General features: G+C 37.5%; 1 protein-coding gene across 8 annotated transcripts in view; it reads right to left on the bottom strand.

Annotated features, from left to right (window-relative positions):
• The window catches only part of LOC134627388 (R3H domain-containing protein 2), a 63,060-nt gene that overhangs the window by 12,764 nt on the left and 29,901 nt on the right, over window positions 1-20,395 (bottom strand). For 4 of the 8 annotated variants that reach the window (XM_063473422.1, XM_063473421.1, XM_063473423.1 and 1 more), the window contains 12 exons: window positions 17,850-17,891; window positions 16,720-16,806; window positions 16,464-16,584; window positions 16,267-16,345; window positions 15,632-15,691; window positions 15,186-15,326; window positions 12,628-12,736; window positions 10,668-10,763; window positions 9,282-9,331; window positions 4,395-4,627; window positions 2,606-2,781; window positions 1,345-1,443 (listed from right to left, as the gene is read on the bottom strand). In XM_063473422.1, coding sequence (XP_063329492.1) covers window positions 1,345-1,443; window positions 2,606-2,781; window positions 4,395-4,627; window positions 9,282-9,331; window positions 10,668-10,763; window positions 12,628-12,736; window positions 15,186-15,326; window positions 15,632-15,691; window positions 16,267-16,345; window positions 16,464-16,584; window positions 16,720-16,806; window positions 17,850-17,891 — 1,293 coding nt within the window. The remainder of the gene's footprint in view (window positions 1-1,344; window positions 1,444-2,605; window positions 2,782-4,394; window positions 4,628-9,281; window positions 9,332-10,667; window positions 10,764-12,627; window positions 12,737-15,185; window positions 15,327-15,631; window positions 15,692-16,266; window positions 16,346-16,463; window positions 16,585-16,719; window positions 16,807-17,849; window positions 17,892-20,395) is intronic. The other 4 variants (XM_065470780.1, XM_065470778.1, XM_065470781.1 and 1 more) reach the window with 4 other exon arrangements.

Below are 20,395 nucleotides of genomic sequence, written 5' to 3'. Positions count from 1 at the left end.
TTAGACACTGAAGTTTATACTGGCTTAATCTGTCACTGCCTTACATACAGTCATGTGAAAAAGAAAGTTTTCAAAGGAGTCTACACAATTTTGTTTAAAAAAAACCCAAAACAAAACAAACAAACAAACAAAAGAAAGAAAGAAAAAACACCTGCTTGCAGGACCATCCTAAAGCATTAAATATTTGTTTACTGTGTGACTTTATCAGTCTCTCACATCACCTCTGGAGGAATTTTCACACACTTGACTTTACAGTTCATTGAAATTTGCAGGTTATTATTTATGCTTAGCTCTCTTAAGGTCCCAACACGGCATTTTAAATCAGGCAGAACTCATCTTTGACTGGGGCCATTAAACCACGTTGAGTCTTTTCTTTTCCAGTTATTCTGTCGTAGATTTGCTGCTGTGCTTGGGATCATTGTCCTGTTGCATGACTGTTGCAACAGGACAATGATCCTAGGGTGTGTGACAGGTTTCAGCCACCTTTTGCTCTCAGATAGATCTGACTCCAGAATACTTTGGTATACAGAGGATTTCATGGTTGAGTGAGTGATTGCAAGGCCCTGGGGCAGAAAACAAGCTGTGCTTCGTTTAGAAAGCTGCTTCAGGTTACAGCTTCTGGTAACGCTTCCCAAAAACTCATAGTTGTTCAGTCTTTTTCTAATTGTACTGCATGAACTTTTAACATTTAACAAGGTAACTGAGGCCAGTAGAGTATCAAATTATTTTTTTATTATTTTTTTGGTGGTTTGATCTTGTGTGACTTTGTAGGGATGCCCAGCCGTGGAGAGGTGGTTACACTTGCTGATGATCAGTTAATCAAGTGCATTTGATTATCCATATAAGAAAAGTGCTGCTTATCCTCTTCATTATTATGGAAGCAGTAAGTAATTTTAGAAAGGACTGCATAGAGTCAAGTGAAAACTCTTTTTCAAATGACTGTTTCATTGTAAACACAACCAAACTCAAACTCTGCTTCTGTAGGCAACCGTGGTTGCACTCATACAGACGCAGCGATTTAAAAGAGAAAAACAAAAAACGTAGCCAGGAACAAACTGGACACATCCTTGCCATTTCTTTGTTGTTACTACAGACACAACATTAACTCACTGAATCCACTTTTGACAGTAACACCAGTTTATATGAAAAAGCTATTACTTCAATGTATTTGCAGACACACTCGCATCTTGATAGAGCCAAGATATGTTTTTTGACTCCCCTGAGTGAATGTAAACAGGACAGTAAATGAGTGCAAGAGTTTTTAGTAGGATATGGCATCAGCTAAAGTGTCAGTCATTAACTGAATGAGTATAAAAGAGATGAAGCTATAATACGTGTCAGTACCATTGTGTACTGCTGGGGAGGAGAAACTGGCAGGAGAACCTGGGGGCAGGAAGGGCTGGAGTAGGAGACAGGCTGAGAGGGCTGCAGAGACGCCACCGGCTATACACACCAAAAAAAGTGATGAAATAAAGAGGTAGAGCATAGAGAGAGTGAAGCAAGGCAGTGAAAAGAACACGGCATCAGAAGCAGTGGAAAGAAGGGAAAAACAGAAATGAAGACATAGGAAAAATGAGGGTTAGAACACAAAGGAAAAGTTGTTAATGAGCAGACAGGATAGTAATGGAAATCAAGTTTTTTTCTAAATATTACACAAACAAATTATATATAAAAAATTAAGTGTAATTATTACTACTCAGAAAAAAAGGAAGAAAAGGAAATGTGTGCAATCAAAGACTATCGACTGTGACATTATTTGAAAAATCAACCCTGTTAAAGGAGGATGGTTGACATTGATTCTATATATAAGCTGAATATGTTCAATTCACTGCACTTGTTTCCATGCATTCCCCTTCAAAGTCTCCTTGTTTTTTCCCTGATATGTTTGATGAGGGTGTAACGGGATATGCATTAATCCCAAATGTTCTGAACAGAATGTCCTCAGGTCACTACACCCTGGAAGTGATTGTAGAACAATATGCACACAGTGTCTAACCGTAATAGTTAGAAAACTGTGTTTAAAGTTCTCCCTCACTCTGGAGAATAAAAATGTGGCATGCAGGCCTAAGTAAAAGTGATGTCGATCATATATTAAACAACTCTGGGTTTAATAATTTTATTTTAATTAAGAGCACGTCTTATCTGTAGCCATTTCAACTTTTTCTTTCACTTTTAAGAAGTAATAAAAGTGTTTGTGAGTAGGACATTGAGAAGGCCAAGTTTCCATTTCAAATTCTTTTTTCACTGATGAGGTGTGTTGACAAGGAGAAATAATGCAGCTTCACTGTCTGCAGGATATTTATACCTGAAATTACACTGCTGCCCTTAATAATCAATTTCAATGAATAAACTGGACTGTCTAAAATTTTTCCGTACACAGCTGAATAAACAGCACTGAGTCCTTTCTTAATTACAGTATGCACATTTAAGTAAGAGTTGTTACACTAACAGTCATGGCCACTTAAATACCTCATGTTTTTCTCTTTCTTCTGCTACACCAAAGAAACCAAAAAGAAAAACAGACTCTCAAACAGACGTCCTATATTAAACCACAAATTTAATGTGCCATTGCATCCATTTTTGGTTGGTAGTGGAGATAACTTACCTGAGCAATCATGTGGTTGCTCATAGGGTGCTGCGGCGGTGTGGGCAGCAGGGCAGTCTGAGGTGGCGCCTGGGGCTGTGGCTGCTGTGGCTGTTGAGATGGGCAGGGTAGCAGACTACGGCTGGACTGGGAGGCTGCAGGTGGAGGACATACATCAGGGCTGACTAGGGGAAGGCCTAGTGATTTAGAAGATGACATGATAGATAAAGGAGATCATTTTGAAATTTAAATTCTCCAACACTGAAACCCACAAATTATGACTTGATCTTAAAATATTGCATCATCACTGAATAACACCAAATAGTGTTCTGAAGATTTCTGAAAATGATTTGTATGTGTGCAAAACCACTAGAGGGCAAAATAAAGTCAACCTTTGCATCAAACGTTTGTCACCTTTGTAGTTGAAACTAATTTTAGTAACTTCTGATTCCTGATTGTTATAAAATATGAGCTCTGCTAAATAAGCTCTCAACATTTTACAAGAACACGTTTGGACAGAAATTAATTCTTAATCGGATAAATACCTGTAGCTTTAAGATTTTCTTTGCTAATAAAGGGACGGCCTTGAAAGCCCTTAAACCACAGGAGTTTCTGATGACTTGTTTAACACAGTTTGCTGGCACACAGGAATATACCCTCAATGACTGAAAACTGATACAAAAGCATTTTGACAATTCTACTGCACAAACTGCAGGGACCAAATCATTTGTCAAGTAGCTAGTAGGTACTGGGGGCACACAATTTCCTAAGAAAATGCTTTTATTGTTCTGACCAACAGGCTGCCTGTGACAATGTGGATGATACTTATGTCCCCCTTTCCAAAATAAAAACCAAAACAAAAACTCTGTACAAGGCTAGTCAGGATCTTCACAGGCTTTTCCCAAAACAATACAGGAGAAATGAATACACCTTTAGTCTCCACAGAGTAGGGCAGACAAAAACACTTCTACACATGAATCTTAAAAGCAAAAACTAGCACAGCAGTCAACACAGACTTAAAATGAAACCGGGGGAGCCCCGTCGGGAGAAGCAAATCAACCAATCCTCGAGTCCTCTGATGACCACTATTAAATTGTTTTCACACATGCACTCCAGCCTTGAACTTTTATAGACACAAGCCGATGGAGACACATTTGGGAAGGCAAATGTCCAACACAGCCGGACCTTAAAAGCTATTTAATAGCCAGCTTCATAGTACAAAATCTGTTATGTCCAACAGAGACCATGTGGAAATAGCTCAGGTAATGTGAATACACACTGCGCAAGTGGGCGTCAAAAAGCCTTCATTCTCCACACTTTACCCAGGCAGCACCCTTCTCCTGAACCAAAAATGAGTATTTTCAAAGGTGAGAATTTGTCTGAAGCAGACCATCTCTTGCTGTGTGCTACATATGAAAAGGGCAACTTTTAGAAATGACCAACCATATCATTCTCCAAAGCTTGTTTAAAAAAAATAGCTGGCACATTTAGCAATGAAATAAGAAATAAGGCACTATCCATTACCTTAAAATCTCGCTAAGAGGGCCGACCTGATAGAATTTTGTGGGATGTGGAATATAGACATAAGGGAGCTTCTTAAATTCAATTTATGCTACACAGTTAATTCTTAAACTACAATGACGTTTGGTCAGTCTATCATAATTTTTCATTATATTTTATACAAAAAACAGCTTATATGACTAGATAATCCATCTCTCCATGTTGTACTACTCATTTAAGGCAAGTAAAATAAAACAAGCTAATGGCATACTACCTAAATGCTTCTTCTCCACTTTTCTCCAATCCTTACCAGAGCGAGAGCCTTTGCAGCTCCCTTGCGAGCCTTTGTTGCTGCCAAGGCTATCCCCCCTGGTAAGGATGGAGATACCAGAGAAGCTGCTGGCCTTAGTGACGGGTGGCCGGAGAGTGCGGTTAGAGCTGTCTGAGTCGGTGCTGCTCCAAGGCCTTGGCTCCAGGCACTTCATGTCACTGTCCGTGCTGCTTTGACGGCTGCTTGATGCCCGGCTGGAGCTCTCACGGTTTCTGAGAAAAGACAGAACAGGAAGGAAAAAAAAGAAAGATAAGAGATGACATGATGGAAAAAAAATGGGAATGAAGTAGTGATGAAGTAGAGGAGGTGTTATAGCAGGAAGAGTTGAAAGGTGAGTGAGAATGTGCAAATTACAGAAAGCACAGCCAGAAGAGAAAGACAAAAAAGTATAGGGTTAGAAGGAGGAGATTTTAAAAAAAGAAAAAAGAAAAAAAAAGTGTGCATATAAGACAGTTCGAAGCAGAGGTGTGTAGGTGGAAGCAGAATAAAGACAGTTAAAGACAGAAAAGGATAGGGGGAACAGAAACAGAAGAGCAGAGTAAGGTCACCAATAGCCAGAGAGTACACACAGTTTGAGAGGTTTTAAAGATGGAGCATTCAACACAGATGTATATTTGCTGGTTAAGTATACCACAATACAAACTCAGGCAACATACCAAACAATAATGTCTCAAATTTAAAAAATACAACCACATACACACACACTCATACACTCTCACACAAACCCATCCAGAAAGGAAAACATACATGCAAAAGATGCTCCAAACACTAGGATGTAAGAAGATATTACAAAGACACTAGACAAGACAGATTTCCAAGAGCTCAGCACACATTAACCATCTAAGGGTGCTTTCACACCTCCCATGTTTGGTCTAGACTTTTTAAATTTTGTTTGATACCAACCAAAATCACTGTAGTTAAAACTTATGGACATATGGGCCTGGGTCCAGACCAAACAGTCAAACTTAACCTGACAAAAAGAGGTGGCTTCGGTCCAGAACGAGTTCTGTTTGTTTCTACTGTGAAAACTAGAACACTCTGTGGTAGAGGCTAGAGAGAGGCGGAGACTGTTTTTAAATATCAAAGGACTTGAAGGGTTAAAACCTCAAGAAAATGCAGACACCTTTCAGGTATACTGTGACAGAGCAATGCCTGTGCCTGAAAATAAAGAAAGTGAGGCAGGTATGTATGCATGTGTATATCAGACACATCCCCATCAAATCAATATCAAGTTCACGTGGTACGTAAACTATTTTAGACTCCATTCACATACTAACCAGATCAGTTTAACAAAATATGAACCTAGTTTGTATTTCCAGGTGTGAAAAGGCCCAAAGACTGTAGACACCATTCCCATAGAGGACATAAATACTTGCATAAACATGTTAAACATATTAACACAGATGAAACAATCATGCATGCACTTAAAAATGCATCGTCTTTCCACTGAGACAGGAAATAGCATAGAAACAAGACACACATACACTACTGAATTAATACCAAATGTACATAAACACTCATTAAGAGCCGATGTACATCAGCACTCAGACTCTCACACACAATACTTACAAAAATACACACTTACTACAACTGCTTCATCAATATAGTTCTTTAAGCTACACTGCTGTGTACACACACAATGTGTTGTTGTGATGCTGTCACCCTAGATAAGGGTAGCTGCCAAGAAAACTAATGATCATGCTGAAACAGTAACCACCACTCTGAGGAAATCCACTATCACGTGAATGGCTGGGTCTGCCAGTTAAGTGGCAGCATTAAGAATACTATTGTTCTAGCTGAACATGAAAGAAAAAAAAAAAAGCAGAATTTATTAACTTTAAAACATAAAAAGAAAAATGCAACTGTGCTGCAAAAATACTGTAGAACAAAGACCCTGCATGCAAGAAAAGAAAAACAACCACCAGGGCTGTAAATGTTTTTTTACCCCATCACTGGAGGTTTATGAACAGAGTATGTCCATGTACAGAGAAAAGACTGGAATTAATTCATAATATGTCAGACAGATTGTGGAAATCTCCATGATGAGCACGAAGATGTGTTTATGGTTGTAAAACCATAGTAATAGGGAGTAGTGCTTAAAAGGTGGCTGTGGCTCATAAATATTTCAGAGACCGAATTAATGGGGGGATCTATTTTGAGGCCTCTCTCCGCACAGCCTATTTTAAGGAAGGGTGGGTGCTCTGACATTCTCTGTACAAGCAGTCGCACACTTGTTCGCTCGATCTGCAGACAAAGATGAGAGCAGGATGAGAAGAAAGAGGAGGAGGGATTCTGCTGTTGATCACATGATATTTCATCTCCTCACGACAGCATTCCCCCATCACATGCACAAACAAGGGAAGGAGGGGGAGATAAGACTCTCGCTGTTATGCACCTCAATCATTTTCCTTGTTAGATGTTATTATAACCAAAGAGCTTTTGTGTGTGTTCATTAAACTGAAGAACATCAACAAGTCTGTGATTTTAGGGGTGTATTTTAACAGCATGCATTCTCTAAAAGGTTAAAATTTCTTATAAGCACATTTAGATGGAAAGAAAAACACTTCAAACATACATAATTCTGTTTCAGTTCCCATGTTAAACTTCTAAAATTTTCATAAATTAAGTGATAACAGAATTTTTTAAAAATGGATTACTCATATGGTAAAAAAAAATAAATAAATCTTAAAAAATTCTTAAATATGACAGAAGGGTCATCTCTGAAAACTAAAAACATCTACATTTCAATACACAAACACATGTTACAAAGCAGAGTATATTTTAGATCCTGTTTATATTTACAGAATAAAAACACTGGAATTACCATCTCGTACGCCTTCACCAGTTTTATCAATGTTTGTCTGGCCTCTGCCTTTAAGCTTTTGTATACAAAATGCCAAAACTTTATCCTATTATTGATCTAAACCTTACAGTGTGGATTATTCCATAAGAATTTTAAAGCCTAGCCCAAAAACATGGCCTGTCTGATTTTTTTACCTTTGACCACCAAATTCCAAATCAGTTCATCCTAATCCAAATGAAAACTTATGCTAAATTTCCAGTAACTCCCTAAAAGCAGCATTTTTAAAACAATAGAATGTGTTGCCAAGTGTAGAGGCATGAAAACCATATATTTCTGCACTCTAGAGATTCACAAGTTACCAACGTATTTGCTTCTCCAGTTAAACCGAGTACACATGCGTACCAAAACATTAATACCACTCCTAAACGGCAAAGACACATTACAGCTTAAGGTTTGTAATGTGTTTATGTTGAGCAGCGACAAGACTCCACTAACAGAGGTTAGTTTAAGGACAAGTGGAAAGGTTGGTATTGCAGGATACGCCACAACATGCCTGATCTGTTCAGGCAACATAAACCACTACAAGGATCTGATGATAATATCTGACTAGCATGGGATAGCTATCAGCTATCAGAGTCAAAGCTGAGGCAGGTCGAACAGTTTGGGCACAAAGGTCCAAAAGCATGTTAAGCATGCAAACAAAGCTATTTTTAGTATCTCTTTGGACTTTTAACATTAGTTTTTATATACAAGTATTTATTGATGCAAGAGACATTTTTATGGCTTCCATCAAAGAGACTACACAGTACTCATTAGTAATCATGAACATCTCCCAACACTGTATAGATGAAAGTGGAAAGTATTTATCAATAAGGAAAATTATTAGCTGTTGGACACAAAATATAAAGGGCTTTTACTGAGCCTCGTGGTTCTTATTTTCAAATTACCATGTCAGTTGGAGAGCACTGCTGCACATGCGCACTACTTGTATATTTTATGCAATACTATGCAACATTTGACATGTTAACAAAAACTACAAGACTGAGTCAACCACAAAACAAACAGATTACTGTGAAAGCAATGCAGTTACTTTGTGTAAAAATGTGGTTGATGGTGGATGGGTGGAAGGGTAAGTAGGTCAGTGAGTCCCCAGTGAAACCACAAAGCAGCCATGCATGGGTCTTGGGAAGCCCAAAAGTGCAATGCTGGAATAGCCATTAATCAGCCGACTACGCCAAGCAAAGATAACCACCACAGGTCACCACTATCATCACCAAACCACTTTGAAAAATGGGCATGGCAACACACAAGTCAGTCAGCAGCAGCCCAATACCTAAAGATCTGCCTCCTCTTTTGAGAGCTAGAGCAGTAGCCCTCAGTGGAAAGTCTGTTGGGGTTAACATTAGGAGAAAACGCTAGAGTTACAGGACTGGAGTGGAAAACAGGATAGGGTTTATAGAAGAATGACAATGAGTGGTGTAAGAGGTAGAGGAAGGTTCACTGCAACTTTCACCACCCAAAGAAATAAGGGAGAAAAACAAAATGCACACAAGGCAAAAAGTTGACTGGTCAATCATTCCCGTTTCTCTCAGCATATTATATCATACTCTTTCAAGTTCAACGGACAGGATGCTTAGGGGTCGTCTTAGTCTAACTGCTTGTAAGTCAAATTATTTTCTTATTAAAATAAGAGAGAAGGAAAAAAGTGGCATTCCACTATGCACAAATCTCTCTCAAACACAGTGTCACTCAAAGTAATTTTAACACAAAACATCATGGAAATTAGCAAATTAATCATTTGAAAGAAAAAAAGATTTTTTATTTTTTTTTTTTTTAAAAAGCGAAATTTGATTTCTTCTCTACAATCAAATTTTACACAAGGCAAACTTGCAAGAAGTCAAAAACTACTACTTTTTAACTAATACTTTTTAATATTTTAATGAGGTAGCTGCCTACCTCTCATAACTAAAACCTAACACACTACAGTGTTAATAGGAGAGATGGCCATGATGAAGTCTATGAACTACAAACATTGAAGTCTTCAGAAGAACGTAGGATCTTACCTGTTGTCATTGATGTATCCATTTTGAGAAGACTGTAAAAAAAAGGACACCTGCACATTATGAAATGTATAATTCTTTCAAGAGCACTTAAGACAAGCAGTATTTTCCATGTCAAAAAGGTTTACAGGCTTGGATTTATGAGTATTTGGCATAAAATAAAGCACAGATTCTCAGTGTGGGATCAAGAACCTCACGAGAGACTGCAAATTGAGTGTGGCAAATAATAAGAATCAAAACACAAAACTGCCTTTGCAGTGTTTCTCTCATCCAGCAGACGAGCTTTAACTTCAGCGTTTTGGACTACATCCAGTTACAGTTTCAATCTCATTACAGGCAGACTTTATGACATCTTTGTTCTGATGCGCAGCCTTGGTGAGTTTACCACAGGACCCATTTCTCAACAGTCTACACTTTCAACAAGGACTACTCTTGCCAGCAGTCCAACCCGGTGCCATTTGAGTGAGCGCGTCTGAGATGAGGGACTCACTGGAAAGGCAGCACGGATGAAACTCTGAAGATTACTTAAAGTCATTTTGGACATGAATGCAATAGCGTTACAGATCCTTCACTGGTTTCTTTGAACTGTTCCTCTGAGGTTGAATGACCTTACTACATAACTCTCTTATTGGGGAGAAGGGGGGGGGGTTGCACAAACATTTTTGGATCTTCTGAAATCAAAATGGGTTAAGAATGGATAAAAAAAAAGATTTTTTTTCTTTCTAACTCATTTTTTACTAACTGCAAATTCCAGGATTATCACATGATTCTGATCACTCACTTTCTAATAACCTCCCAAAAAGTTGGGACGTGCTTAAGATCAGTAAGCCCAAGGTGTTACCTTTAGCTAAGTGGAGAACAGACCATATGGCTCCAAACAACTCAAAAAACGCTAAACACTAATGATAGAGGAGGACGACTACCTCAGACATCTCACATTGAACACAAATCAAAGCAGTTAATAGGAGGGATAAATCCAGCTAACATGAAGTCTTTCTGATCTTAACCCTTTAAGATCATTATGTGGAATGTGCTTAAAATGTAGGTTCTTCCTGGAAAACAACAAACTGTACTGAACTTTACTAATTCTGCCAAGACAAACAGTCAGAAATCCCATTAAATTATGTCCAAAGCTTGTTTATGTCTACCACAAGCATCTGGTCAAAATACAACTGTCAATTATTCAACCCAAGAAAAAGAACAGTTCATTAAAAATCAGTTTAACACATAAAGTAAATTACTAAGTGAAGGTAATTGTTGATATTGTGGAAGTTTATCACAAAGAAATTAATTTCTGAGTAAACCTGACTGAGTAAACACTGGTGCTGTTGACATATGAGGAAATATGCACTGCAAGCACTTGCTCCTCCATCCATGTTCAATACTTACTTCTCGGGCAAAGATCCGGTCTCGTACCCGCTGATATTCTTCCTCTCGCTCTTCAATGGACTTGCTACGCCGCCCGTCCTGCAGCGGCACGCGGATCTAACATTTGGGGAGAGAATGACAATGGAAAATAATTAAGCTTGCAATTTAATTTTCAAACACGTATAGTCACACTTTGTGCAACCTGCTGTCAAGAAAAGTAGCAGCAATGCACAAGATAACAATAGCATGTGAGGAAGAGCAGATGTCTGTTGTCAAAACAAGACAGCAGAATGAAAACTGTGCAAAGTGAGTGTTCAAGGGATGAGTCAGCGTGGGAAGTTTTAACACCACAAACGTGAGAGAACATAGAATCATAGAAGACAGTATGACAAATTTGTACAAGCATTAGGAAAAAGTGTCATAGCCCCAAACAAACACTGCTGAAATAAATAAAATGGTGTGATAAACTTGGTCCGGAAAACAAAGTAAACAAAATCAATTTTGAGACACAGAATCTCCTAATTCCAAAATGGAGAATTGTCTCTGTATTTGAAAATGTCCAATTTAAGGTTTAATTTAAAATCTCAAGACCTACTCAAATATTGAAGCATGGAAAGATCAAGTTCCTTTTGAAATAAACTGAAAATGTTTTTATAAAAAGTGTTGAATTTTATAGCTGTCTTACATAGATCAAATTTAACAATACAGCAGATAAATTCATGTTTTGCACTGAATTTCTGTGCTCCATGTTTCACAATTATGGGGTCCCCAAAGCTGTCACATTATGACCACCACTGCAGGGAACTTCGTTACTCTTTTAGGTGCTTTTAGGTCCACACAGGTCCTCAGGGGATCTGGTACACAGACTCGAGCATCAATGATCATTTAATTCCTGTAAATTCTAAGCCAAAGCCAAAACAGTTTGGATTTGCTCTAATACATTCCTTAATTTGACTACTGGAAAGCTCTAAAAAGACACTCATAACTGCTGATGGGGAGTTTGGATACACTCAGAAAAAGCTTTCTGCTGCTGTCTTTCTCTGACCTTTGCTGTTGGAATAAGGTAATTAACATTCATCTGTACTAGTGGTCATAATGTTAGGCTTAGCCATCAAGAAGATTTTGAAATGTCTTAAAGACTATGAACTGTATGAGAGTAGGAGGACTATAACTAATGCAGAAATGATATTGGTGATGCTGGGTTAGAAAGGAAATGGTGCAGTCAAGCAGTTCCCAGTCATCCTAAATTTATCACCACAATTTAGCAATAAGAAAAGATTCTGTATATGGAAACCATAGGATGTGAAACCAAGCAAAAAGCTAAAATGCATGTGGTGGTATCAGGATCAGACAGACAAATGCAATTATTTGTGCATAGCTTAGGAGTGCAATATATGTGGTATGTTTGCAGATTAAAAATGTATCAATTTTCATATTTGATAACAAATGCAGTTTCACTCCTAACTGATAACTGTGCTACTTTAACAGTATTCTGTAAGCCAATGGCCATTCTGTGGCCAAACCCTGCATTCTATCATAACTATTACTGACACAGCTAATTAGCCTCCTCAGTAAGGTTATGTAAGATGACTACAGGACTGAGCCAAGAAATTGCTGCAATTCTTGTTGTTCACACATCCAGATGCCTCGGCAATCTGTTGTCTGACTGAATGAAAACATGTCAAACATCACATGCCATTAAATCCAGCTATGTCCCTTTACTTTTGTGGGGCCCCATCTCCAAAAGCTGTAACATGTGGCAGCAAGATTGAGAACCAGTTTTACATATAGTGTTTCTTTTAAAGTCATTAAGAAAAACTATTTAAGAAAAGCCTACAGAAGCTTTTGTTACTCAGCAAGGGATCCAACTCATTGGTGGAGCTAAAAACACTAGCATGCGTGGAAAGTGAGAAAAAAAACCAAATGAACCACTGTATACACACAAAAAATTACAAAGTACTTGTGATAACAATCGATGTACCTGATTATCATCTTTGTCCATACTAGCATCATCTCTCTTAAGGATGAACTTCTTCTGGAAGTCCATGTTGCGTTCATCCTTGATGTGTTCAGAGAACCTTTGTTCTGGGCTATACAAACAAAAAAACAAACATAGTGGAAGACAAAAAGCATACTTTTAAACATGAGCTAGTTTCACACATGAATTCAAGACAAGAATTTTGGGAGAATCTGGGAAAGAAACTGTTGTCCAAAGCTCTAAAGCACTGCCCCACATGTGTCACAGCAGGAGTTAATTTGCGTCAGCTGGGTTCTTCTGCTTCTGCTTAAGTAAATCGTGCATGAGACAGGACACAGGACGACTCTTCACTAGCTGTGAACTCACAAGACTGTTGCCTGCAATGCTGTCACATCCGTGCAAATAAAACTCCACATGGGGGATTTGACAGTTAAAGAAGGCTTAATGCCCAATTTCACAGTGTCAGACATGATGTTCTTAAATGCACTTCCATCCAATCATGCCTAGAAAAGTTGAGTGGATTTGTGAAAACTGATATAGTAAATAAACCTAGATAAAACTGAACTGGTGAAATTTTGTAAACTATAGGGGAAAAACCCCAGTAAATTTTGCAATGCTGGTACATCCAAAGGGAGTCAAATGTTTGGTTCTTTCATTTCTAGATCTAATGATTTGTCAACATTTGCTTTAACAAATCCTCACATTAGTGCTGGGCGATATGACGATATATATCGTGTGGACGATAGAAAAGTGTCTATCGTGCCATTTGTCTTCTATCATTTCTAACCCAAATTTTATAAATTATTACATAAAATATATAATTAACCCTTTACAACCGGTCGGAGCAGGTACACTCCGTTTTACCTAACTATTTTTAAATCCCTGTAGAACTGGAACCACGTAAGGTAGCGCAATAGTTTTTTTTGCATGTGAAACCGGAGGAGTTGTACTTACATCTAATGCCATTAGCTTGCCCTAGGTCACGGTTTCCTTCCACATATAGCTTTGCAAAAATTGCATAAGAAGCACTTGCAGCAACAAAAACATAATATTCCAAACTTGCAGCAACAAAAAGGTAATATTTCAGACTTGCAGCAACAAAAACATAATATTCCAGAAACACGCTTTGCTGATGGTCATAACACTTCCTACGTTGGCATATACGTCAGCGCGAACTATCGCATGTCCGCCATTACCTGCCCGAAACCGGAAGTGACGTCATTTTCTCGAAAGGGCCTTATAAGCCTATGTTGGTGTTTTTAAAAGACATGTTTGACTTTATGCTTTTCTGTATCGTTTCTGGGATGCTTAGAACTCAAATTACACTGTTGGAAATAGTTTATTTTGATGCATTATAATATTTATTTTCATTTTTCCTGTAGTATATAAAAATTAGTGTATCTCAAAAATAAAACTATGAAGACACTCAAAATAAATTTCTCGTGGTTGCAAACTATTTTGTGCAACTTTTTTGGATTTACAGTTTTGAGGGATACACCTCTTAAATTTTTCTAACTAGAAATATATGTAAAAAACAAAACAAAAACGATTTTCAATTTTTTTGTAGTTTATTGCACTACAATTTTTTGCAATTTATGTAGTTTCTATGGACTTAATGCATACATATTATTAAAATTTGGGCTATAACGGTTGTATTGATATATGGAAACTTTAAATGCTCCCACAAATGGCACTACAGCATGTAAAAACATAAAGATAAGCTCTGGCGGACTTGGTTCTATGGTAGGTCTTAAAGGGTTAAATAGCCTGTGGCAAATATATTAGCGTTGTCTTCTCACTATACATGCTCTTAACTTCATGCAAGAGAAAATAAAGTATAAAAAAATGATATTTTTTGCAAAGAAACTCCATCTTGTGGTTTGCGACCTGGTGCTGCTATACGTGCACCCGGATTTGCGACATACTTTACGGTAACTCAAAACAAACACTGCACCCTCGGCACTTGCTGTTTACAGACTGCGTACTTTCTAGATGACCACAGGTCAGGTGGTATATCGTGATATATACCGTTATCATGATATAAAATAATTCATATCATGATAAATATTTTTTCCATATCGCCCAGCACTACCTCACATAGTATTTTAACATCTAAGGTGAAACTGCTGCTGGCACAATCAATACCTCAATACAAGTATTATTTATATTATAAATTTACTTATTTCATAGTTGAAACAATGGTACAGAGTTAAATAAAACTGATAAAAATCTATTCGATTTTTTTTTTTGGGGGGGGGAGGGATAATTTTGGACAATTATGATATAGATAAAAATGTAATATTGGAAAGACAGCAGTGGAATTACATGCAGGGAGACAAACTTGTGTGCTGAGGGTTTTTCCACCACAGCCAATGTCCTAGTTTGAACTTATTTAATGAACAGTAATTGAATCTAAAATAAAGTTTTTGTGTACTCTTGCTGATATCACATACATTGCCTCTTGTGTTTTGTCTTATAACAGGATTGAACTTTGAGCATTAATTTGACGTTCTAACTAACCAGACTAGTTGAAATCTGAGACAAAGACAAACTACACTCACATGCGTGTGTTGCCCGTCTTGTTGATGATGACAGCTTTGCCCGTCTGATCCACATTATGGTCCATGCCAAAGTAGGCAGCCACACGGTGCAGCAGCATACGATGATAAGAAGTCATTTGTGGAAACTTCTTATACTGGTTACTGAAACAGAGATAAAAATGCATGAAGCAGGTTATTTCAACAGAGCAAATTACCCACAGCTGGGGTTTAATTCTCTGATTATTTAGGACATTTGAAAAACAAGCTAAATAATTATGCCATATTTATAAAGGATAAAGATAGATTTTCAAACTGTTAGGATACACAAACAGTACTCTTAATTACAGAATACACAACTACAACTTTACATAATTCTCTCATTTCCTCAGCACACTATAAATAATAAGAACTGAAGGTGGGAGGGCTAAATTTAAAAACATGTGAGTGATATGAAGAATGTGGCTTACTTGTCGTCATTAATGAACTCCAGGATATCTTGTTCCAGTTTAAGCAGCATCATTCGATCCCTGGTGAGCCATAGAGGGAAAGCGAGTGAGGGACAGATCAGAGAGGTGAACAAGACGCTGAATAGTGCAGCAAGTATACTACTGACATGTCATTACACACACACACACACACACACACACACACACACAAACAAACAAACACAAAAGTGTTCTCAAAATTCAGGACACCAAGATTTGCTGTTTTTCAGATATATAAAAAATAAAAGTTAATAATTCATGTACAGAAGCCTGTACAGGCGTAGATCACATCTCATGACACAACATCCAATTTTGCAGGATGAAAATTAAGATATTTAGAGAGTGCAGATTTTTTTAACAACTTGTCAAAAACAAATGATATTTGATTTTACAATAAAAAAATGCAATTTAAATGAAATCATTACTATCAAGTTTGATATTATTTCATATTTTCATAGTTTGGACAAAGAACTGTAATATTTGAGCCTTTTAAAAAATAGGGGAAAAAATCAATATTATTAATTGATTGCTATAAATCAATAGCACTATCTTACTTAATAAGTAATTTATTATTGTGCTCGTCTTATTACCAACATGTTTATCCGTCAGAGCCGTACCTGGGATTGTTTTTCAGTGTGTTGACCAGAAACTCGTGAACGTCGATGCCTGTGGAGTCAGTATATTCCTGACTGGAGTCTATTAAAAAAAAAAAAAAAAAAAAAGGGGGGGGGGGGGGGGGGGGTTAATCAGACAGAGTTAAGGGAAGATGTTGATAGAAAAAGATACTTATATGAAGTGAGAGTTTGCATCTTACCACGTGACAGCATCTTTCGGGGAGTCTTGTCCTTCTTCTCCTCTTCATTTTCATACTCGTCCTTCGAGGACTTCTCCTCCTCTTTGTCAGATGGACAGCTGATGTGAAGCTGGATGATATCCTAGAAAACCGCTTTTCATTATTACACGAATTGCAGGTTGTGCATTTACTAATTTTGCCTATTAAGCATTGTAAATCCCGTCAAATCAGACTTGCAAACCACAAAAAAACAAAAACAAAAAAAACAACACGTTACCGATTCTGGTGGTCCATCATTGGAAAACGGACCGGAGGACTCTTCACACACTGCAAGACTTCGTACCAGCTTCAGTTTGGCATTAGACTGAAAGATTACCACACAAATTATCTGTAAGGCTAATGTGTTACATTTTCATATTCTAAACACAGAAATAGAGCAAATCTCACTAAGCTAGATTTTAGATTTTATGCTCAGACTTTCCAACTATAATTTATTACAACAACATACTATTACATCTATCCATGTGTAAAATACAAGCCCCTAGCATTTTGATACAAGGAAACTCTGAATTTCATTAGCATCGTTGTGTACCATGCCAAAATTCTGATGTTAGGCTTTCTATCGCATAAACAACAGCATAAATGTCTCTCAAGCCTTCAGGACAATGATATTGGCTAATAGAGAAAGACCCAAGATGGCACATGGCTAACACAAATCTTCAATACAGCATATGTAATGACAACACTTCATTTGTTGATTAAAACTCCAGAGAAAATTAAACCTTAAGTGACATGATGAGAGCCATTATCTAATGACTTTTACAGAAAGCATTAGGAACTGGTTAAGCAAGCTATGTCATACTAAAATACCATTCCAAAAACACAATAACTGGGTTGAACTCTCATAATCAAGTATGACTAAACACTGGTATGTCATATTTATGAATGTCCGAATGTCCAAAATCAATTACACATACATATAAGTAAGGTAAAGCCAGTTTAAGAGAGCTACAGTATGCATAACTCATTACTAACATAATCAACTGAAAATGTTACTTTACTATGCTACGTACAATTTGGTCACCCTACTCACGAAACAGCTGACCTGATTTTTTTTTTTCCCTTTTACTCTGCAAACCAACATCTAGTTGTAAAATGTAACTGGTTATATGTGTTTTTCTCTTATCATTACAGAGGTCAGTCTAACACAGCTACTTTTAAAGTTGGACTTAAGATTTTAAGCCAATAAAGGAGGTGCTCCTCTGTAGTTGAGAGGATTACAGTGTTAATAATGGAAGGTCGTCTTATACAAACAAACAAAATAGCACGGGATTATTTCAAGGAATTAAGAATAAACTTGGATAAATTTATTTAAAAAGAAAAAAAAATCTAACCACAGACACTTACCTTGGCCCTTTTCCTGCCATGGCTGTGGTTAGGAGCCCGCTTCTGAAAAGTTTATTGAATAGTTTTATTAATTAAATTCCAGTATATTTGACACAATAAACTAAATAGGGTACATAAAGTTGAAGAGTAAATGAACATGTGTGTAAGATATTGTTCTGCATTCATATATATATATATATATATATATGTATATATATATATATATATATATATTAGGGGTGCAACGATACACAAAATTCATGGTTCGGTTCGATACTTTGGTGTCACGGTTCGATATTTTTTCGATACAAAAAAATGTTCATGCCTTTTTAATTTGTCATTTATTAAAATTATAAATATATATTTTAACTCAAAAGTACAGTTTTTAAATTTAATGTTGCTGAAACAACAAAGTAATAAATCTATCTGATCGAGAAATCACTCATCTTTGGAAAAGAGAGTTTATTACAGAGAAATGGCTCTTTCCAAAATAAAAGCTATACTATACGCTTCTTCTGGGGTATACTCTCAGCAACATATTAAACATATCAGGTCCCCATAAGGAGAATCATGTGCTAACGGCTGTCTAAATGACTCGGGTCAAGTTTGTAGCATGCGTGCTTGTTGTTTTTGTCTGCTTCCACTTGTCTTCGCACTAGGATGATGTCGGCGTAAATGTGCAGTCATATTCGTTGTGTTCCCACTAGTGCTGTCAGCGTTAATCTCGTTGAAATGACGTTAACGCCACAACACGGCAAATCTCCGTTAACGAGCTACCGCGGATCGCCCCGTGCGTGGGGCTGGACGGCGTCAACACGTTAACAAGCTAACTGCGCTAACGTACTAGTTCCCACCAATGTAATTGAGCATTGCGTGGCACATCCGACATACTGTTTTACTTTTGTCCATGACGCGCTTACCTTCAGGGTCATACTTCACATGAAGACCAAAATAGTTCCAAACGCCAGATCTGAATTAGGGTGGGGGAGGTTCAATTTGCCATGTTGCAACAAGCAACTTCTGTCTCGCTAGCTTGCGCTGCGCTCAGTGGATCTGCGCTCGACAGTGCAGCCTAGGCGGATAAGTCGAACGCAGATCCACTGAGCTCTCAACACAGACAGCATCGTCAGAAGAAAAGTTGATAAAATAAATAAAAAATTTTGTATTGTTCGATACATATGCGTACCGAACCGAAAGCACTGTATCGAACGGTTCAATATCGATACGAGTATTGTTGCACCCCTAATATATATATGTATATATATATAAGAATGTTAAGTACACTGCTGACAAAGGATGCCACTCACACACACAAATAAAAGTTGTGTTTTTTTTGTTTTGTTTTTTTAGATTTTGCTTTGTTCTCCTCACCTCTGATCTCACTGCAGGGGACACAGGAGGGATCAAATTTCACTTTTGGTAATGTGTTACTCAAAAGACAACAATGTTTGTCAAGCACAATAAGATATTTGCCAATAAAGTAGAAGGTAAAGGTAGCTTCTTCATTTGGAAAAAATAATAATAATATGAATTTCCTGACTTGAGCCCACCTCATCCGTAACACCAACAATAATTGGTTAGCTTACTAGTCACTAGGGCTGCCACGATTAGTCGACTAGTCACGATTACGTCGACTATCAAAATCGTCGACGACTGATTTAATAGTCGACGCGTCGTTTGAAGCTTTGTAAGATCCCAAAAGACGCAGAAATAAGTAGTAGGATTTAAGAGTGTAATAACGGACTGAAACAGAAGATGGCAGCACTGCATGTACAAGGATGCCAGCTGCCGTTAAACCCCGAAGAAGAAGTAGCTCTGTCCCAGAATTCATAGCGCAGCCCAGCTCAGTTTCCAACAATGGCGGCAGCTAGTTAGTTTTAATATTACTCTTATTATTCTTTCTGGGTCATAAAATAAACGTTTAACATATTTTCAGGCGAGAATGTAACTGTGCAAACCTCAAATATCTGCTCAGTTTATCAAGACACCACATATTTTCAAAAGCGCTCCGACGTTTTCGGAGACGTCTGTTACCCACTAGCTCGATAGCTAGCCGGGGTTCAAGGCACGCTAGAGCCGCTGAGAACACCGGACTCCCGGCAAATCGTTTTCAAACCCACCGCCGTCTTTCGCTACTCAGGTTAAACATATATAAGTCACTTAGATAACTTAAAATGTTAGGCTGTTTGGCTTTTTTTTTAGTATTTTATTTGTTCCTGAGTAAATCGGTTTGGCTGAGATTAAAGTTATAGTTTTTACACAGCTGAATAAACGTCAAGCAGACACCTGATTATCAGAAGTGTGAGATGCTCGAGAATATACTCCGGTGTCCCGTTACATTTTAGATAGCAATGAGCAGACGGCTGAGTTTATTAAACTTCACCGAAACAATCTGCAAATTTCATTAAAATTTAATAAACTATCATCTTGTCTTTATTTTTAGTTAGCACATACCTTAAACACTTGTAAGCTAATGATAGTTATATAAGAGCAGATGCTGCTGGTGCAATAAGCTGTACGTTTTACGTCCAATGGATGCATGATCTGATTAGTCGACTAATCGCAAA

Source organism: Pelmatolapia mariae, linkage group LG5 (assembly GCF_036321145.2).
Source record: "Pelmatolapia mariae isolate MD_Pm_ZW linkage group LG5, Pm_UMD_F_2, whole genome shotgun sequence".
Lineage (NCBI taxonomy): Eukaryota > Metazoa > Chordata > Actinopteri > Cichliformes > Cichlidae > Pelmatolapia > Pelmatolapia mariae.
Note: the sequence above shows the minus strand (reverse complement) of the source record. Positions and strands in the feature narration are given on the sequence as shown.